The sequence below is a fragment of the Pinus tabuliformis genome, chromosome 9 (assembly GCF_031772625.1).
Source record: "Pinus tabuliformis cultivar Carrire ecotype Pingquan chromosome 9, CPIR1, whole genome shotgun sequence".
Classification (NCBI taxonomy): Eukaryota; Viridiplantae; Streptophyta; class Pinopsida; order Pinales; family Pinaceae; genus Pinus; species Pinus tabuliformis.
In genome coordinates this window covers 1333193265-1333216042 of record NC_142307.1, presented here as the reverse complement: position 1 = coordinate 1333216042, position 22778 = coordinate 1333193265, and the positions used below count along the sequence as shown (strand labels likewise).

The window sequence follows — 22778 nt, the reverse complement described above, 5'->3', positions numbered from 1 at the left end:
GACCTCGCTGAGCTAGCATACGAATGTGTTGTTTGAATATATAATTATATATATAAATACAGCCACAAATTAATAATTAATTGCCATACAAATATATATGACCCACCCAGTTGGTCGTACAACATAACAACCGCTCAAACTCAGTCAGATCACACGTACAAGTGCATTCAACCCCCGTCCGTACAGATCACACATGTGTTCGTACATTCACACCCATACAACTCACACCTGTGTTCATACAACAATTTCAAGCCATCGTACAAGTTTAATTACATTGCGAACAGGTCACATAACTTTCAGTTGTGGAAGGATCGCAGTGTCATTATCATATCGAAAGAAGCACCAACCAGAGGTCAAAGATTGTGACCTTTGATAATAAAACCAAACCCTCATTTAATAATTAAATCAAAATCATCTATTTCTAAGTTGAGGTTATATTAGTGAAAGGAATGAAAGTTGTCATTGTAAGGAAAACAGGTTACTAAATTAAAAAGATTTAATTTAACATCAAAGAAATTTTAAGCTTATTATTATGAAAGGAAATAAACAAAAAGGTATTTCAAAGTTCGATAGAGAGGTACCAATAAGGGAAAAAAATTAAAAAATATAATATATATGTATATATATTAAATTACCAAGTATTATGAAGATAAATAAAAAAGTTTTTCGAGGTTTGATAAAGAATATAGAAGGATTTTTAATTGAAAGGAAATATAAAAAAATTAAAAGACTATTATTATATAAGGAAAAAATCCAAGGTAATTAAAAATAAACTTAAACTCAACTCAAAAGTAAAAAAGGGCAATTAAAAGACTAGTTTCGTACCAATGGCGTTGAATAGGTATACACTCGAATGAGATGGAGCAGTTGGGTGTTGATTGATCCAACTTAGCTGAGTCCATACCTATCAGATCGAGTTGGTCATCTGCCTAACCACAGTGTAGGTTTTTGGGAAAAGTTACTTTTTTAATTCTACCTAAACCCTAAAAACAGACTATTAAGAGAACCCCCCCCCCCCCCTTCTTTCTAAACTGCTATTTGACTCACACCTCTCTCCATGAGCATTTGTGACCATTTGGAGTTTTGGAGCAACATATAGGAGTTGTGATCTAGAGTGAGCTTCGAGTTGGTTTAGCAATCCTCTTGGACCTTTTGTGATGGATTAAGAATCTCACTGAGGAGGCTAGAGGCCATCTTCAAGTTTGGAGTTGTGGACTAGATTCTTGTGCTGAATGCCCATTGACCTCATTCCAAGGTATTTTAACAATCAAATCTACCCCTATTTTTTCCTCTTATGAATTGCAGAGAAAAATTCTATATTTTAAGATTTGTTGCTTGAACCTTCTACTAGTTTGAAGTTTGAACTTGGCATATTATGATTAGCGTTTGCATATTTCAAGTTGCAGATTGTTTCCACTTAACATTTATCATGTCCCTGGGGGTCAAAGACCCTACATGGATCCATGTTGATATCGTTGATAAGGAAATGTTTTGCAAATAATGCAAAGAACACATAAAGGGGAAATTCATAGGTTGAAAAAATAGTTCGTTGGTATAAGAGGCCGACTTGCCCCATGGAAGGCACCATCAAAGGATACTAGACATGTTAAATTGGATTAGTAAAATAGTTTGAGAAATTTGAAGAAGACAAGGCTCAAAAAAAAGAGATAAATTTTGTTATAGGGAGGAAGAGGTAACTTGCACGATGTGGACTTTTGGATCCCTAGCAAATCCTAGCAAGTTGATTTTGAAGGCTCTTCCTCTATCCATTCTAACAATGTTAGGGACCCCTTTTGTTATGTTCCTCATCCTCATGAAATCTAGCCTAGAAATAAGGAAGAAAATTCAGATTTATTTTACACCTCTCGCCACCTATGTTAGTGCCAATGCCTATCAACCAAGTCAAACTCGATCCACCTTAGATAACCATTGGAAGAAGCAATACAAAGATGCTACTTTTGAATACATAGCTAGATGGTAGTATGATGGAGATATCCCCTTCAATGTTACCCACTCACCTTATTACCAAACTATGTGGGACCTCATTATTGCTACCAAAAACAACTTCAATGGCCCTAGTATGCATGACTTGAGGGGACCTCTTTTGTAAAAATAAATTTTGTCCATAGATGAATAATTGAAGGGTTTTAAAGAGTCATGGATCAAAATAGGATGTACCATCATGTCAAATGGATGGACTAATGAAAAGATCCATACTATCATAAATTTCCTAGTCTATTGCCCTCAAGGAACCCTATTATCAAAATCGAATCATGCATTTGATAAGGTGAAAGATGCAGACATGTTATGCCAGCTTTTGGATGAGAATGTTATGTCAGTGGGATGAGGCAAATGTTGTTCAAATCATCACAAATAATGCCTTTAACTATGTTCTCGCTAGTAAGATGTTAGAGACTAAACACAAAACCATATTTTGGACCCCACGTATTGCATATTGCATAGATCTCATGCTTGAGGACATGGGTAAATATGATTGCATTTAGAACATTGTAAAACATGCCAAGAGAATTATAAAATACATCTACCACATGAGTATTGAACCTTATGATAAAAAAACATCAAGGGCAAGGACCCCATTAGGCCTGCAATCATGAGACTTGCAATTCACTTCCTCGCGTTGCAATCTCTCTTTTCCCAAGCATAGAACTTGAAAAGAATGTTTTCAAGTGATGAATGTAATGAATCTTAGTGGCCTCACAAACAAGATGAAAAGGATACCAAAAGGAAAGTTTTTGAAAACACTTTGTGGAAGAAAACAACAAAGGTTGTGAAAATTAGTGAGCCCCTTGTTAAGGTGTTGCGAACGAGGGAGGGGAGAAATTTTCCATGAGGTTACATTTATGAGGCTATGTATCATGCAAAGGAACGAATAAAGGAAAAGTACAAGGATAGAGTAGTTAATTATGGGCATATCCGAGAGTTCATTGATAACAGATGGAACAAGCAAAGAGAGGCAACGCACAAAAATAAAGTAGCTAAGTACGGGTTTATCCTGGAGATCACTAACAAAAGATTGAACAATCAACGCCATTGCCCTATACATGTCACTGTCTATTTCTTGAACCCAAGGTATCATTAAAAACATAAGCTAGGAGAATATCAAACCAAGGAGGTCACAAATGGATTGCATGAATGTGTACATCGCATGGTCGCTGATGAGAGCGAGCAACTACAAATACATCCACGCATCAGTGCTTTCACTAGGGCCATAGTTACCTTTGGCAAAAACCTAGCAAAGATTGCAAGAGTTGTGGACCAACCAAATAAGCAATTGCAACCTTTTTTTAGTACAATTGTTTAAACAATAAAGAGTTGAATTTTCAGCCAAAGCCACAATCTAATTTGTTGAACAACTTCCTCTTTGTAGCACACTAAAGGGGGTCATTTGGTAGCCAATGTCCTCAATTGCAAAAGTTTGTAAGTCGAGTCCAAAGTCAAACATGCAATGTGTCTAGGTGTGAGCACAACCGGTTTGTCCTTGAGAAGATTCACATGAAGAAGAGAAATTGTTTGGAACAAAAATAGTTAAATGATCTCGCATTTGTGCAATACAAGCTCCGACCAAGGCACAACTAGTTGTTGAACAAAAAAAAATTGATGTAAATCCCATCACGTTGGATGATATTGATCCAACCTCAAAACGGGGATAGGAGTCTATTGAAGAATTGGAGTGGATTGGTTTGGAATGAGATATACTAGGAGTAGACATATCACCAAGCATGGCACATGAAAGCACTAGCTATGCAACTTGTGATTCTACTAATACTACTACTATAGTTGTTGATGTCCCTGAGAAGCCCAACAAGTTTGAAGACACCCAATCAAAGAATGATCTTGTAGCTCATGTTGAGGATCCCATTTCTAGAAGTGGTGATGAGTTTGATAATTGATCATGTTGATCAATGATTGGTAGCAAGACTGTATCTTGTAGCATGTCCTTTAGACTCTAGAGGCCACTTAGAGCCTCATTGATTATGCATTTTGTTTATGATATGGATTGCACTTGGTGCCATTTTTGGTGCCATGTATTGCACTTGGCGTCACTAGGATACATCAAAAATATTTGATATAATCGATAGACACATTTGGAAAACCACACAAAGGGGACAAGCATGCCCACTAAGATTTTTGAACCTAGGTCATTGTCACAACAACCACTCCAAGTTGTCACTAGACCACAGCCCAACAAAAATCATTAAGACTAATTTCGGGATTGTAGAATTAGGATTGTTCAATATGACTAGATAGTCTTTCTCTTCATTCGTTACCTACAGTGTGTTCTTCAAAAGCATTATGTTGAGCACATTGTTCGTTAAAATGTCTGTAGCACTTATTTTAATTGCAATACTCCTCTTTGACCTTTTCTATTACCATTTTACTTATTTTTAGGCTGAAATTTTGAGGCACAAGAACAATTAGTTCCGATTGATTTTCAAAAACATAGAAGACGGGTGAGAAGGCCCTCCTTGAAATGGCTTGAAATGTTGTCAATGCTGCTATAACTGAGAAGAAAACTTCTTTTCTAACTTACTTTCAATCTCTAAAGCAAACTAATAGACAAGCCCTCCAACAAGTTTGAGCAGTAAAGTTTCACCTACATTTGTAGGAACTTGTTATAAACATAATAATACTAAAAACATAACAAACAATAATGTAATTAGTTAATGAAAAAATCAAAGCACACATACACATTCACCTTGTGACCAGTCAATGGGCATAAGTAATGTCAATGACAGATGTTTGTAGGTAGAGCAGGGACTTCTACATAGGCCTAAATGTCTAGGTGTGCAGAAGTCACCCAAAGTGTCCATAGACACTTGCTCTAGTGTGAGCAAGTTGAATTTGTAACTTAGCCTAAGTTTTAACTTAGGAAAAGCAAATAATTACTATGTTGATTGATTGAGGTAAAGAAGCATTAGGAAAAGTAAAGTATTTACTTTAGTCATTATGTTTTAAACTCAACCCTTGATCTCAAGTGCGGCGAGATCTAATTTTGGCCATCAATCCCTTTGGAGATTAGCATTAGGGATTTAGCTCAACGAAAAGTTATAAAAGCAAAGGCTAAGGAGATGGAGAGGAAACACCATACAGCAGCACAAGTTGACAGAGGCATCTCAGAGAGTGTTATACTCTAGTGTGTTGGGTCCGAGGAAGGGGGCAGCAAGGAGATCCAGATCAGCCAAGGACAGCTTCATCAGCTGGATCAGATCCAATTGTTGTACATGTATTTCCTTAGTTGGGCCATTATCCCTAGACGGGAGCCCAAGTAGGTACTGAATATTTTAATGCTAAGCTGATTTGATTGGGCAGAATCTGTTGTTTCAATTTTTGTGAGATTGGTTATGTTTTACTTCTGCTAATTAATTAATAACATAGCTGTGCATTCATTCAGTATGTCTGTAATCTGCTAGGACAATGGATTGCCAGGTGCTCTGTTTGCAGGAGAATTAACAAGAAAACTGTCACGAGGTTCATTATAACCCATCATTCTTATTCGTTTTTATCAATCAATATATTTTATTTGCACAAAAATTCCGTCTTCCAGTAAGAAACAGGGACTGTTTACTACAAAACTTTATGCCAATATTCAACCAAGTAGTTCATAGTAAAACACCAAAATAAGTGGAATACCCTTAATCACAAAATTAGGTGGATATTGGATGTTTTTATGGTCTAGCACAAACATGTAATGGTTAGGCATGAGATGTGGAACTACAAAGTTGCTGAAACGATATGAGGCTAGAATCCTAGATTAGTGATGAGCACAATTTTTCCATCTCTCCACTTCATTTGAAAAGCATCTTGTTTGGGGACAAGCGGATAATTCAGCAAGCTAGATCAAAAGTTACAGGGATCACATTCCTGTGGAAACATTGTTGTCCTGCAATTTTTCAAGAGGCAAATACTCTCAACATGGGAGAAGCTTCTATGTTTAGATATGATTGGCTCTCCAGATTTCAGCTAAGAATGAAAGTTGTAGGATATAACTAGATACTCTCCAAATTGGATCCGAAGTAAATATCCTAGTTATGCTTACTATGTCTGAAAGGAGCTCTGGCGTGCCCACTCTTTGGCTACTAGATATTTCAATCTTAACGTACATGTACATTTATTTTAATGTAAAAGATGCTGCATTTTCCACACACACACAAAAATGTCCAGTAGTTCAAGTTCTACAATTTGAACTAAATGCATTGTTGCATAATTTGAACCAATGTTACCAGACTCGGAATCAGCAATAAATCGGCGAGGCAAAAGAGTGAAGAGTTCTAATCGGATCGGGAAAAAATCGGGGAAAAATCGGTGAATTCAATAAATAAAGATATACATATATATTGAATTAAAAAAACATTTTTCATTGATATTCAATAAAGCCATGTTCAAACAATGCATAATATCAATAGATGTCCAAAATTATGAGTCCAAACATGATCCAAAGTACTAAGTCCTGACTCCTAACCAGTGACTACATAGAACCAGAAGCATCTTCTTCTAAAAGTTTATAAAATACTGCATACTAATCAATAAATAATCAGTAACTGAAATCTCTTGATTGCTACTGAAATGATACGATAATGGTTTGGTATTGAAATCTCTGACAGAGCACATGCTGAAGCTAGCATTGGAGCACACTGCACTCTACACCTCTATTACACTACGACTCTATTACGTGAAGTAAACTGAAACTGAAATCATGCCTCTATTACCTTCTTAGTGTATGAGTTGTGGGCCTGACCAGTGAGAAGTGAGTTACGGACCAACGTTTAATTTTTAACCTAACTAAACCATGCAATGAAAAATGCAAAAACCTCTAAAGTGAAAACCTTTGCTCACAGATTTGAGGGTTGAAAATCCCCTCAATCGCCTAAATCACAATTAATCGGTGAGTCGCAAGTCAAACTCATGTTGACCACGAGTCAAACTTGGTCAACGTGAGTTTGACTCGCCCAAAGTTGAATCGGATCGTTTGAGGAAAGAGCAGAGTTTGACTCGTGATTAATCGCGAGTGATCGGAGATTCATGTTTCACTGATTTGAACTGATATTTGTAGAAGATGCAACCACTACTTCTTGAGCTTCTCCTTGTACCCAATTGAGTAGAGGCATTGTCAAACCATATATTGAAACGATCATATCATTTCATAGAAGGTTGAATTTCCTCTCTTAAAAGTCAAAATGCACTGGCCACCACATCAAGGATCAAGTGTCTACAAGGATCCATTACCATAATGCTTTTCATGTCAGTGAATTGTTGGATCTGAATGTATGCTGTGAGGTTCCAAAGTCAAAATATCCAATAAGTAAGCATTCACAATTCCATCATAATGCAACTTGTTGATCTTCATGCCAAGATTTAATGAAGCTTGAGACAGTAGTGAAGCATTTGAGATCGTTTGAACTTTACCCGTCAAGTTCTGAAATAATGTCCATACTTTTTTGTCATATTATGGTGTCTCTCTAGACTAATAAAATGACTCATCATTTTCTATTGAAATTGTTGACCACAATGTCTTTGCTCATGCAACTCCTATGCCAAATGCTACACAATACTACAGAATTGGGATTCAGATTGTTCAAGGTTGGGACACTTCTTCAAGATTCACACCACCATTATGAAGTTTACCATGTTTCTCAGTCCTAAACTGATGTCTACTGGATCTCAGGACCATTCTAATTGTCTAGAAAAAAAAGAAAAGAAAAAATGACAGAGGGGTAACCCCGAAGCAAAGGCTTACAAATTAAGCCCTAATGAGTTCCTTAAGACAATTTTTGTAACTAAAACATTTATCTCTTAAACAAATAAGTTAATTGAATGAGACCATCAAAAGTTGTTGTCATACAATTTTGACTCCCCTTAAATAACAACATTATAAAAGATATGCTATTTTATCAAATTTGTCAAACCCTGGACTTTTAAGCCATTTTTTGCCTTGCAAATCAGATCCACATAAACAAGGTACATGTTCCAAGCAAGTTGGTTGCTACACACAAATTAACTACTTCAAAAGATGATCCACCTCATGTTAATTAGGATGTGACCTATTGTGTACACCTAATAGTGAAAGAACTTTTTGCTTGTGTAACACACTGTTTCCATCAGCTAATGCACATGGTAAGATATCCATAGTAACAAGATTACCCAAAATTCCACAAATTTCAATGATTCAATATAGCTTAACCCTGAAATAAGCCAAATTTATTTGAAAAGGAAATACTTAATTAACTTGGTCAAGCTACTTAATACTCCACAAGTTTGATTGAATTTAACTAATTCGACAAATTTTAGCTAGATTTACACAACCTCTGACTATGTTTGACTACATTTCACTGAGATTGGGCATGTTGAATTATATTTGTTTATTCTTTACATTCGTTGGATCTTTTGAATATTTTGTTTCTTTTAAAAGTCATATTATTCCCAAAAAAAAATTAATTGAGCTATGCAAAATTTCCAAGTGACTGCATTTTGGATTTAAATAGTTGTTAGAGTCCAAGTCATGTATTTGTGATTTAAAGTTTAAAAAATTTTCAAACTACTGCTTATAGCAACAATTGCATCTTGGGTCCACTGTTGTTAGGGGATATCGTTCTAACTTCTATAAAATGTGTACTCAATTTCTAAACTGCCGCTAATTTCTTGCTACTATTAATGCCATGTTAATCTACACCTACATTCTCTGTATGATTTCATCATCATTGAGATTTGCTATAATGCCCCATTCTTACTCCAATAATTATGTTCATTGAGGCATGTAAGATGTGTTTGGGTAACCTAAGGAGGAACAGGCATCCCTAATCTAGGAGCATCCCAGGTCCACTCTTATTGGGGCATATCATTATATACAATCATCAATGTGTATTCAACTTCTAAACCAACACAAAGCCCTTGTTACTATTAATGTCTTGTTGATCTAACCCTGCATTGTCACTATGACTACATCATCATTGAGATTTATCTATAATGTTTCATTTTCCCCATCATCAACTGTGTTCACTAAGGCATGTATGAGGTTGTGCCCATATCAGATTTGACTTGGGATTGGACATCCTACTTTATGTAGAGATGTGTTTGGGTAACCGAAGGAGGAATAGGCATCCCCAACCAGGGATTGAAATGAAGGCAATGTTCCACCTAGGAGACAAACTAACCCTGGGAGAGAAACTCAAAAGAGCCTAAAATACAGACACCAGGGCAGCAAAACAAATCTCTAACAAATGGTACTAACCAAGTTAAGATAACTATACTCAGTAGGGTGAAGTCCCCACCAAAATCTTCAAAAGGAATGTAAATCACACTAGTTTAATTAAGGATGTTAATTAATTTAATGTTCTGTAACATGTTATTTGTAGACAACTGAATTTATCTTGTTTGTCAGTTAATATTTGATAAGACTTTCAGGAACCAAGAAACAGGACAGGAAAGAAAAGAAAAGAAAAGAAAACTGGTTAGTTTTCCTTTTACTTTTGGTTCCTAAGCAACCTACTTAAACTAGAACGCTAGAAAAAAAATTAAATGACAGAAATGAAACCTCTCTCTCTTTTCCCAATGTAACAACGGTGACCAGCAAACAATTCTGGTTTGTTCCAAATTCTCTTTGGTGTGCAAGCAAGAAAAAAGACAAAAGCATGAATTATCTTCCTAGGTGGTTGTGATCTAATTACACAATCTGGATATATGAAAGCACAGAAAACAGCATGTAGCCAAATCAAGGGAAATTAGGCCTCCTTTCCTACCTGCAGCACTATAATCCTCCCGTACAAAATAAGAGTTTTCTCAATCTCCATGATTGAGATTGGAAAGTGAGCAGAAGACCAGTCAGAGGGAGAAGAGGCAATGCTCCACAACCACCACGAGAAGCAACCTTCATGTCCAAAAACTAAGAGGCAAGACACAAACCATCATGAAGGAGCAGCACACAACAGCAACAGAACCTCTCCAGGCAAGGAGGGTAACGGAGATGGGAATCCAAGGCTCAAGCAAGGTCCAAGAGCATCTCAAAACCAAAAAGGCTAATGTACAAGAAGTCATTTACATAGAAAGAGGAGGTAGCCAAGAGCTAAAAAATTTAAGCAGCCTATTTATACATAGGTAAAAGAAATTTAACTTGCTGATCCATGAATGAAGGGTATGGAACTCCTCTAGTTGAACCATGAGATTTGACTGCCAAATCACGATTCACAAGAGGGGAGGCTAACCATGTATAGTAGAAAGAAAAGGGCGATGTTCCACAAGAAAATGAACAAACAGGGAAACAACTACACACCCAAGTCACCGGACATGAGACACAGTGACCCTGGAATCAAGACACAGAGGACATGTTACACACACACACCAATTAGTGAATTATTACACGTGCAAAAATGAAATATAAACAACGATTCAAATCTCTTTAGAATTTAGAAACTAAAACATTTACAATTTTACATGATGATAATACAAATTCAATCATACAACTAGTGCTTACAACCAAAACAGAACCAAGTAAATCCATCTCTGAACCAAAAAAACATGTAAAAGTCTGTTTGCACCATTATTTTTTCCCTGACATTACATGAGAAAGCATTGTCAAATTTTCTTTGTGACCATACTATAATGTACAGGAATCCAAACGGTAAATCACCCAATAAACGTAATGGATACAATTATCACAGCACAATAATACATTACAGCTTATAGATTTGAGATAAAAAGAAATAAGAGAAAAAACAAGGTATCGCTAGTTTTTAGCATGTCCTTTGATCAGGAACATCACCATTAACATATATGATGCATCACAGCAATTTTCGACCACCTCAGCTAAGATGAATTGTGTTTCCTTGTAAAATCCATAGTTTTTCCCTATATATGACCTTAATAAAGAAAAACAATTTGGTAAATACACACCTTGTATCCGTGTAATATGGCTTCAGCTGCAAGAAGTCCCTCTCAAAGGCATCTTGATCTTCAGTTTTGACACTGAGAACAACAGCATGCTCAAAAATATCCCCTGCAGAACAGAATCAATTAAGTTATCCCTCTAAGAAACCAAATAAAGCAGATTTCATCTTAGGTATGCAAGGCTGGGGCAAGGAAAAAAGAAGTCACAAGTAAGAAAATGTTAAATGGAAAATGAGTAAGTAAAAATTCAAATTCTGAGAGTGAATAAGAATAAATCCTTATAAGGGTTGTAAAGATAGACAACATTCACAAAGATAAGAACAATATGAAAGCAGGAGCATGATGAAAAGAAACATTACTCTACTATTCTCCCCAATGATATGAGCCAATTTGCTTGTTCAAGGGATAAACAGGGCTATGTAACCAGTAGAGTGAAAGATATTTCACAGAAACAGCTCGCAAGCCCATAGAAGAAGAACGCAGAATTTATCATTACACCCAAAACCAGGACATTTTTCAGGCTAAATTTTATTACACAAGTAACAGGGTGCAGTATATGCTCCAGGAATCAACACGTGCAGGACCCTGACAAATACTACCCTAACAGCATTCTTGATTTTCTCCTAGGACAGAACCTTGCACAATGATCAACAGAAGCTAACTCATCCAAAAAATACACCTCAGAGACTAGAAAATCATGCCTTCCCCTCTTTAAGGCTTTTCCGCAATTATTGGCAAGAACTTGCAGCTCTTCTAACCAAATATAAATTCTTTGTACCAGGTCCACATAATTCACGGTTTGAGGTCCAAATTTTGTCTTCACCGAAAGCTTTTCTTCCAGAATTTTCCCCTGCATTTTCGTAAACTTGGGGCAGTAAAACTTTGGAAGAGAATAAGAACTCTATCAATGACTTCCCTGACATCATTTTGGTAGAAAACGCAGTTTTTACTACCTTCCTTGAAATGCCCATTTTAGTCACAACCTGAATTTATCATCAATAAAAACTGCTCTTGGAATTTTCGTGCAGATCTTTTAACTAGAGTAGTGAATAAAAACTCAAGAACGAGTCTTTACCAGCTTCTTTTGTGTGAATATATGTTCATTAGAAGCATGATGATCATCATCAATAGATACAGTACATATGTTTACCCTTGGGTCTAGTACAACTATGAACTGCAGAATCTTCACACTTCATCATAAGTATGGCTATTAGCTTAAAACTGCGCAACAAGCATTCACTCAATCAGGTTTCCTTTTTTATGGCATAGCCCACAGTTCCTCTTTTATCTAATATTTTAGGTCAGACAAAGAATGCCCAAATCTCTTGCTTATCACTAGCAATCCATTTGCCCCTATTAGTTTTTTATCGTTATTCCTCATAGTTAAAGCTCACCCAAGGCTTCCTTATTGACTGCCAGATGAATTCCATAATTGAGTGTGTCTCACCCGTGGGTTTCTATTCTCGATTTGTGCAACATAACTTGAAAATTGGAATGTGCATCATACTCCAAGGACTTGATATTTCTCATTCAATGATACGCAACAATGAATTAACATCTGAAATTCGACCCCAACAATCTTTCTTAATGACAAACTGGTGTATAATAACTTAACCCTTCTGAATAGAAAGATAACAGTATCAAAACATAATGGTAGTGACCAATGACTTCAATTTTTCTAGAGCACCAGTCTTCTTGAAACTCTATATTGTATTCCAAAAAAAAAAAACAGCCATCCAGATCACCCATTCCATCAAATCTTGTAACTGAAAAATTTGTTCTAATCTGCAGAGATTTCAGAGAGCAGAAGGGAGCATTTGTCCAGGGCTCTGCAGAGATTTCAAAGAATAGAAAGGACCATTTGTCTAGGGTTATGTTCCTTCAGACTCATAAGTGGTTTGAGAAGTTCAAGATGAAGCATGGATAGCATGGTTGGGTGGAGAACACATTCCTAGCAATGGAGGAGTGTTAGTTTTAGTTGTTCCAAACTTGTTCTCCAATTTCCTTCAGCGTTACTATTACTTAGTCTGTGAAAAGCAATTTACTTGGCGGGAGAGAGTCTCAACAATGGGTATTCTGTCTAATAGCTGACTTTCATCTATTTTGACAATTGGAATAGGAGGGGTGCCCTTATTGCATAAAAACATGTAGTGCTGCATATAAATATGTGAACTGGATGGGTTGACACTTGTGGATGCATACAATATATGGTGTTGCATAAAAATCTGGGGTAGGTGAGTTGGCACTTGTGAGCATATGCTTACCTACATGTAGAGTGCTCCACTTGTGGACCCATTCTCCATTTGTGCACCTCGTCTAGCGTTAGGGCTATACTTTACTTGAAACTCACTCCTCTTACTCTAAGGAAGCTCATCATCATTATTAACACACGAGAAGAAAGCATAGAGTGAATGTAACTTTTTGTAGGGTGATTCTTCATTAAAGTTGATGTATCTTTTCAAGAATGAAGTGCATCTAGGGTTTGCCCGCAATTAGAATGTGGTGTCCTAGCTAGTGCTTGCATTATTTGCATTCCTCTTTGAGATTTTTCTTGGAGACTTAGTGTAAGACATAGGGTTTGTGGGATGAAACCTTGGAGATAAATGTTGCTTATGTAAGCAAATACTAGAGGAATCTTGAAGACATTATACTATATATATATATATATAGTGTGTGTGTGTGTGTGTGATATTTTCTATAGTGAGTCCTAGATCATTTTGTTGAGCTCTTGTAACAAGAAGCACTACAAGGAGGAGCACCTGCATTCCTTGGCCCGTAAGATGCAAGTGGAAAGCTTGTGAAGACTTGCAAGATGCAAGTTGTGCGTGTGTAATGCAAGTGGAGTTTGTGTGATAAATACGTGGTGAATCTACTTGTAGCTGGTGGAATCCAATTAGGAGATCTAGGGATGGAATTTGGTGTTGATTCTAGCTTGATGTGGAGCCTTCGGTGTGGATAAATAGCTTGGTGGGATGCCTTGCTAGGCCTTTATATTACCAGTTAGGGTTTGTTGTTGATGGTGAACACCCTAGCTAGGTTTGGAAGAAATTAGAAAGACCTTGCTTTGGATGATCTGAAGGGACTTTTTGTACCACCTTGAGATGAGTTGAATTATTGTACTTTATCTTAATTTCTGTAATATATGAAAAGTACTATTGCTATCCTATATTTTTAAGCTGCAACTCTGAAAATCAAACTTTAGATTCCCATTTTATGGGTAGTTTCATTGTTGTTTTAATGCACTAATTTGTTAGGGCATCCGAGCTGAAATGCTATGTGTTTTAGCACGCCTAGATGAAGCTAAGAAACAGAATTAAGGCTGATTCAAATCTCCTGTTATAAAAGTAATTTTCAAATCTGTCTGTTGGTTGAGATTGTGCCAGAATAGTTATGGTGTTCATCTCTATTTCATACACATTTACAATGTCCATCTTCTTGATTTCCACGTTGAAGTGTTGGACAGAATTGAAGTATTTGCTGCCGTAATATATATTTCATATCACACACTGACAGGAACCTCAGGTAAATGAGGTGAAATTTCATACGTATTCTAAAGTGCAGATTTCCAAAATCTCCACACCATGGATCATGGACTATGGCATAAAAAAATAAAAGATGAATCACGAAATAACATATATGATGAATCACAAACCCTCACACTTACAGATGGGACAATCCTGCACCTTCATTCAACCAACAGAGGTCCTCATCTCAGAAAGTCGGATCATTTTGTCTCCACAATCCAATAGGATGTTGGATCAATCTCATGATCCTAAAAACATAGGTCATAACAGTCAGGAACTCTTACCTTGGGCAAAAGCATCTCCAGATTTAAGGAACATGTTGAAATATGTAACTAGGTCCGGTCTTCATAATGGCATATGTAATCATGATTTTATGTATTTGATGTAATGAGAAAAATAATTTTTTTATTGTTGGCCTTGATGCATGGGTTTCATGCTCAAGGAAATTTATTTTAGGTTGAGCTCCCATTGAGAGCTTCTAGGTCATTGTCATGTATGAAAGACCCATTTGGGGCATGATACATATTGTAAAGAAATTATACGAGTCTATAGATTATCAAGGAAACCCCTCCAACACCAAGTATACAAGCTACAAGTCAAGTCGACCTATATGCATCATCAAGTCGGCCTATTTTGGAGCCCAGCAATGCCTATATAAAGGAGGACTCGGCCTCCCTCAAGGAAACTCACCGAAGTATCCAGAAGTTCGATCTAGAGACAAGAAGGAGCCTCATACCCTAGCAAAGGAAGGAGAAGTATAAGAAGGAAGAAAAACAGAATTATTTGGGCCTGTTTTGGGACATCTCTCTCACGCGTGTGGACTGTATCTAGGGCACACTTTCAGTTGCAAAAGGACGAAATTACAGTCAGTTCAATAATGAATATCAAGTGTCAAAGAAGTGTGTGGAAGTAAGCCAAATTGATGCAGAAGTAGTCTATCTCCCACCAAAGAAGAAAAGAGAAGAATTTTTCCATATTTTAGGTCACACCTGTGACCTGGGGTTTCTGCAGAAAAGATTGAAACTACAGTTCTGCAACTGTGAGCCAAAATTCTGAAATTGGGCCTAAATCTGAAGCAGAGGATTAAGGTTGACCAGTTTTGACTTAAAGGAAGAGAAGTGCTTCAAGAAGAAGCTTTGACTTGGTCTTGGAGGGGTTGTTGGTTAGGGGTCTACGTATTGGAATTCATCAATTGAAGATTCTATAAGAAGAATTTGCATGGGTTTTCCTCTCAAGATTGGAGAGGTTTTGGCCCTAGCTGATCGCCTACATCTTGTGTCTTTGTCTTATTGTTCTTTGTAACTTGGTAGCTTTTTGATAAATAAAAACACTAATAATAACAAGAAAAAGAAGAAGCTAATTAATTGAAGTAAAAATACCCCACAAACAGGTATCAAGAAGAGAGAAATCACCTACACTTACTGCACCTAGATTTCTCAACATGGTATCGGAGCTAAGGTGACAAGTCAAGGAAGGGCAGCTCAATAAAAGACACTCAAGGACCGAAGTTCTAGAAGATTATCAAGGCATCAACTGCAGCAAGGAGATCAAATTACAGTCATCCCAAAGAAGCCGAGATCAGTGCCAAAACAGTCCATATCAAAGACCAAAATGTGAAAAGAAGAAGGGAGACCGAAGAGAAACTATGGCATCCTCCACAGAAATAGCACCAAACTACAGTCAAGCAATAAAGCCAAAATTTGGAGTCAGAATAAGTTAAGTTGCAGGCCGAAATCTTGAAGAAAAGAAGTCTACCATCAAGATCTTTTGAAGACCAGATTCATTGCAAGGAAGAGCGAAAGTATGGATTATTTGCATCATTACATGAAGTCAAAACTACAATAAGACCTACAGATCCGAGATTCTGAGGTAAATTATTCAAGTGCTGAGAACTCCTTACAAAAGGTTGATAAAGGGAACTCCAAAAGGAAGTTACAATTAAAAATCATTGTGAACTGAACCTCTTCTGAGCATACGTAGATCTGATATTCATCTCAGTAAAATTCAGATTCAAAAACCATATCACCCTCCAGTCATACATATAATTTCTCTGTCAAAAAGTTCAAGCTTTGTTAAAGGTTTGAAGCACAGATATCTCTATCTCTGTGATAGCATAGATCTCATCTTCAAGAGGTGTCACTGTGACATCACTAGATCTCATCTTCAAGATGTGTCATTGTGACATCACTACTCAACTCCACTTACAAGTTCAAATCCTGTGGTGACCAAATTCTTGTGGCAACAAAAGATGCAGTCACCAATACTTGTTCTCTGAAAAAGATCCATTCACTATAAAGAAGTTTGAAAAGGGCTAACGAAGCAGACCTGAAGCAATTTAGTCATCAAGCAAATGTCGAAAATTGTATCATCACTAGAGAGAGCTATCAGTTTTGCGTGAAGACCTATGAAGCTGTAAGGACATCAATCCACGGTCAGCGAACAAGGGCTCTGTGAATGAAGAAGATGAGTACAGTGAGGAATATGATATATCTCATGACATCCAGAATTGCAAGTCATCACAACAAAGGTAAGTAACCATAAGGTATGTATGGTATATATTTTTTGTCTTAGGGTTGAAAATATGATTCCAGGGTTTGTTAGAAATCCATGGAATAACATAAAGAGGGAATAGAATCTGGTCTAGGGTTTGAAATTTAGAAGCCCTAGGATAACCTCTTGACTGCATGAAAACCCTAAAAATCTTGGCATCATGTTTTTGTATCGTATACTTTGATTGGGGTGCTTGTCAATGAATATTGCATGTACAAGAAGTAAAGATGATTGGGCTAAAACTTTGAAAACATGATGGAAGAAGGAATTTGTATAACTATGGATATCTGGATTGTGAAAATTTCTAAACAGAAATCCAACTGCAGTGACTGATTATTTCTTCTACTTATTAATTCAAAAATAAGTTATTCACAGTGTTTCTACAGCAAATATCGAAATAAATTCTACTGCAGCCTTCACAATTCAAATACACAGAAAGTAAATGTAAGGAAAAATACTAGCACAAGTACAATCACAATTACACAGTTATTTTTGGACAATTGTCCCCGGAAAAACCCAATGTGGGAAAACTGGTGCAGCAGATGACGGTTTCTAGATGAGGGTTTCTTTATTAATCTTCAGCAAAATCTCATGTACAAGATACAACCAGCAGAATGGAAGAGGAATTTCTGTGAGAAATTTTACAGACAATTTTCTCACGCTTCACAATGAAATTTTGACTCTGGAGAGGACATGCTCCCCTCACTGCGTCTCACTACATCACCTTCTGCGCAGTGACTGCGCAGTCCCAATGTCACTACCTCTGCGTAGCGCTGCTTGTCCCCCACTAGAACTCTCAAATGGGAATTTGTTGCTTCCTTTCCTCAAGAATGGAAGGGGGTCATCATTCTTGGCTTTTTTTTATTTTGCAACCACATTTGCCATACCAACATTGGACTCTCTTTCCATTTCTTTCCTCTTTGTTAAAGGCACCTTTGTACAAGCTCCAATCCCACAACCTGGTAAAGCCAACAAATGACCTTTCACACGGAAATATGTGCTCCTGAAAGTATTGTGGCAATAGTTGCATTTCCAACTCACATTGCCTCCTCCCTTCACCTTGCTGGGTGGCCCTTGCTCTCTTGTGACATATTTCCACAAGGGATATTTGTCAATGTTACATTGAGGAGGAAGTCTTCCCTCAACATTACTTGCAATAGAGGGAATACTTGCAGCAGACTCTGATGAAATTGGGGGAGGAGGGGCATCTCCAATGGGGACATTCTTCCCCTTCCTTTGCCCCTTCCCTGCTGCCCTTGATTGAGCCATGAATGTTGTAAAAAAATAAACCAAAAATGCACAAATTTGTAAAAGAAATGCATATGCAAACTACTGTAATAAAAATGCAAAAAAAATAGAGAGAAAATGCACTTACCTATTGCTTGAATCTCCTTGAAAACACTCCCACACCCTTTGCTCCTTGCTCCAAAACACCCACAGCAAAATAGACAAGTGAAAGTGAAAAAAAAGAGCAGCAAACTCGCCTTTTAACGTCGCACAGGCCACTTTTTTCGGATTCGTGTCCAAAAATCGGGACACGTCATCTCCCGATCGACACACAATCTGGATTCAATCGTGTCCCAATCAGACACGACGTGTCCCGATTTTCGGACATGAATCGTGTCCGATTCGATGGATTCGCGACACGTTGGCCCTAGGGATCGAATCTGGTTTCTTAGATTAATACCCTTTAATAATTTTAATTTCCTCAGTTTAGACTTAGGCATTCATTAAAAATAATTAATTATTTTAATAAAATTGTCTCCGGGCGAATTTCCCAAAACAATTTCTGGGTACTATGGAATACATGTGTCCAAGCCTCCCTGCAAATTTTGAGGCTTAGACCACATCCGATGCTACCAAAAATCAACACTCCCTCTTAGTGAGGAATGTGCTCTAGTAATGCAACCTGCTGAAGCATCACTCTGACTCTGTAACATCACCCTCTGCATTGCTGATGTCTGACATCACTGCCCACCAACTACTACGCAAATGTTGCATCTGTGTTGTTGTTAGCCCTGCCACTGTCAACTCTGCATCTACACTACAACCCTCTCATCTGCTGCTGCTACAACTGAGAAATCATTTGTTTATGCTATTGAAACGGTTTCTCTACCATACCCATCTGCTCCCTGAACTAGAGGAACTTAGCTCTTCCTAGAGCTTTTGTGAGTACGTCTGCTACTTGATTTCCTATGGGGACACACTACAGCTGTACTGCCCCACGCTGAACACAGTCTCTGATAAAGTGAAATCTAATATCAATGTGTTTCAATCGATCATGAAACACTGGATTCTCAGAGAGTTTAATACAACTCTAATTATCGCAGAAAATATTGGTCGCTTCCATCCTCTTCCTGAACAAACTCACAAGCAATTTTCTAAGCCATATAGCTTCGCACATAGCTGTGTTGGCCGCCATATATTCTGCTTTTGTTGAGCTCAGAGCTACCGACTTTTGCTTCCTGCTACACCAAGAGATCATTCCTGATCAACCGTTGAAGCAATACCCAAAGGTACTTTTCTGGTCTACTGAACTACCTACCCAATTTGCATCTGTGAATCTATTCAATCTAATGTCATCTCCTCGTGTGTATTTCAACCCATATCCGACTGTTCCACATACATATCTAAGAATGTGCCTAGCTGTTGCCCAACGCACCCTTTTCGATTCCACCATGAACTGACTAAGGGTGTTGACAGCGAAGCAAATGTCTGGCCTAGTGTTGACCAGATACATGAGCAACCCAATGAGTTGTCTGTACAAGGTGGGTTCCACTTCCTTGTCTTCTGATGCATCTATTTTCTTCCAGTTGGTGATCATAGGCGTAGCCATGGGCCGGCAATCCTGCATTTTAAATCTCTTCAAGGTCTCTGTAGCATATCTCCCTTGCCCCAGGAAGATCTCCCCAATCTTCTGCCAAACTTCCAACCGTAGAAAATAATGCATCAACCCCATATCCTTCATGTCAAATTAAGCTTCAAGATTCTTCTTGCAGTCCTTTATGAGCCTAGATGACCTTGTTATACACCTCTTCATCTATCACCCCGTTCAAGAATGTTATCTTGACATCCATCTGGTAAATTTCCCATCCCATTTGAGCTGCTAGGGATATAACAGATCTAATAGAGGTATATCTAGCTACTGGGGCGAAGGTCTCCTCATAGTCTATTCCTTCCTTTTGTGCGTACCCTTTGCCACGAACCTAGCCTTATACTTCTCTATACTGCATATCTGCAGCATAATTGATCTTACAGTTCCACCTTGATCCTACAACTGATCTATCCTCTGGTCTAAGTACCACTTCCCAGACACCATTCGTCATGATAGAACTATACTCTTCTACCATGGCATCCACCCAAACTTCGTGTTGTACAACTTCTTGAAAGTTGGAGGGTTCTTCAACCTATGCTACCAAGGCTTGGTACATGTCAGGTTGACTACGCTACCTCTTCTCGGTTCTAGGAGCTCCGACAAACTCCTCTGTGTCCCTCAACGTTTGTCGTACTTCCCTGTTGGTTCTACCACTGGTGGTGGGAGGCTCAATCAAATCCCTCTCTTGTTTCTGTTGTTGTTGATTTTGGGTAGCATCGGATGTGCTCTAGCCATGAAATTTGGTGGGGAGGCTAAGGCACATGAGATCTCCAAGACCCATAAATCTTTTGGAGAAATTCCACACGGATGATGAGATATTAAAATAATTAATATTTTTAATGAGTTCCTAAGTCTAAATCATTCTCACCCATATTTGATTAACACCCATTAATATTTTAATTTCCCTAAGTTTAGACTTAGGAACCCCATTAAAAATATTAATTATTTTAATAAAATACAATCCGGGTGGAGTTTCACCAAACGGTTTCTAGGTTCTTTAGAACTCATGTGCCTTAGCCTCTCTACCACTTTTCAAGGCTAGAGCACTTCCGATGCTACCAAAAACTAACACCCTGTTTCGAGAAGGAAAATGATGGATGGTTGATGCCCTACGAAGAAGTCCCAAATATGAAGGCTCCATAATGTTAAAGATGAAATTCATGACATCAAGTGGAAGAGCACTATAAGCAGCTGAAGGTCCCATTGACTCCACCAATGAAGAAAGAGTTGTTGCTGGTAATCAGTCCCTAGTTAAGAGGGAGCCTGGAAGCGAGTTTCTAATTAAGAAGAAACTTGGAAGCAAGTCCCTAAGCTAAGAGGAAGTTTGGACAAGTCATTGGTTAAGAGGGAGCTTGGGTACATCCTTTTATAGGAATGGGTACATTCCTTCATTGGAATGGGTATATCCTCCCTAGTTGAGAGGGAGATATAGACACATCATTCTTATCTTCACTTGGGAAGAAAGAATGAAGGATTGGGTAAGCATCTAGCATCTGATACTCTTTGAAGATGTGGTAGGGCATCCAAGATAAAAGTAATCGTAGACGACTGGTATTCTTTTAAGGACTGGGAATCCAAAATAAGAATAGTCCTAGAAGGACATAACCTGTGAACATCCGGGTGGGGTATGTTCCTGTTGATTTTTGGGTAGCATCGGATGTGCTCTAGCCATGAAATTTGGTGGAGAGGCCAAGGCACATGAGATCTCCAAGACCCAAAAATCGTTTAGAGAAATTCCACCCGGATGAAGAGATATTAAAATAATTAATATTTTTAATGAGTTCCTAAGTCTAAACTTAGGAAAATTAAAATATTAATGTGTATTAATATAATATGGGTGAGAAAGTTCTAAGAGACGAGGATCAAGCCAGTTCTAATCTTAGCCGTTGATTAGGGACTTAATCTCGACCGTTGAATCGTCAACAGAAAAAGTATAAGAGGAGGCTTGAGGGTCAGTTGAAGACACACCAAGAGAGATCAAGAATTCGATTTTCTGGGGTGAAGTTTGCTGAGGAAATTGAGTTAGAGATCAGTTGCAGCGAGGGGCAGTTCAGCAAGGAATTTCAGTCCAAGGTTGAAGAATACATATCAAAGAGGCAGCAAAGTGCCAAAAAAGGCAGCACAGAGCCTAGGAGGGTTGACACAGAGGCAACAAGGGCTGACACAGAGGCTAAGGAGGCCAACGCAGAGGATGCAGAGGGCCAAAGAAGCTGACGCAGAGGCCGTAGAGGCTGACGCAGAGGACGCAAAGAGCTTCAAAGGCTGCGCTGAGGTGTTTCTGTGGGACAGACTAAGCGCTGATTGGTTGACGCAGAGCCAAAAAGGGTGACGCGGTTCGAGAGGAGTACGTGGAGCAGCTTTCGCTGTCCAGCACAAGGAACAGCCGGAGTCACTGTGGGATTGTTCATCCAGTCGCTGATTAGCCAGAATATCTGTCTCCGGATAGAGGTATTGCTGCCAAGGATATTCTTTGAAGGGTGAGCCATTTCTGGCACCCTAGTTGTATTCAGAAATCTGCTTAATAATAAAACCCTCATATATGTTGCACCGGTTTTCCCGAATTGGGTTTTTCCGATGACGATTGTCCAAAAATAACGGTGTCCCTTGTGTTGTCTCAGTTTATTTCAGTTGTTGATCTGTATATTTGTGAAGGCTGCAATTGTGTTTACTTCGATGTTTATATTATTAAATAACTTGTTAATGTAAAGAACAAGTAGGAGATAGTAAACCAGATATTGCAGTAGGGGTTTCTGATGTGCTAGATTCAAACATTTTCACAGTTCCTTGAGAGACAATGATGAAGGTGTGTATAAATCACTGGTCTCACCAGCATTGTGCTCTGATCTTGTGGAGAGATAGAGTTATTAGTCAAGGCCTTGCTATGTGACAAAGTTGGATGATATGATGCTATACAGATGGGTTACCAATCC

At 38.0% G+C, this 22778-nt stretch overlaps 1 protein-coding gene across 1 annotated transcript in view; it reads right to left on the bottom strand.

The window, feature by feature from the left end:
- Positions 1-22778, bottom strand: part of RPN12A (regulatory particle non-ATPase 12A) — a 118449-nt gene that overhangs the window by 46688 nt on the left and 48983 nt on the right. Inside the window, exon 3 of the mRNA XM_089438051.1 lies at positions 10906-11008. Coding sequence (XP_089294177.1) covers positions 10906-11008 — 103 coding nt within the window. The remainder of the gene's footprint in view (positions 1-10905; positions 11009-22778) is intronic.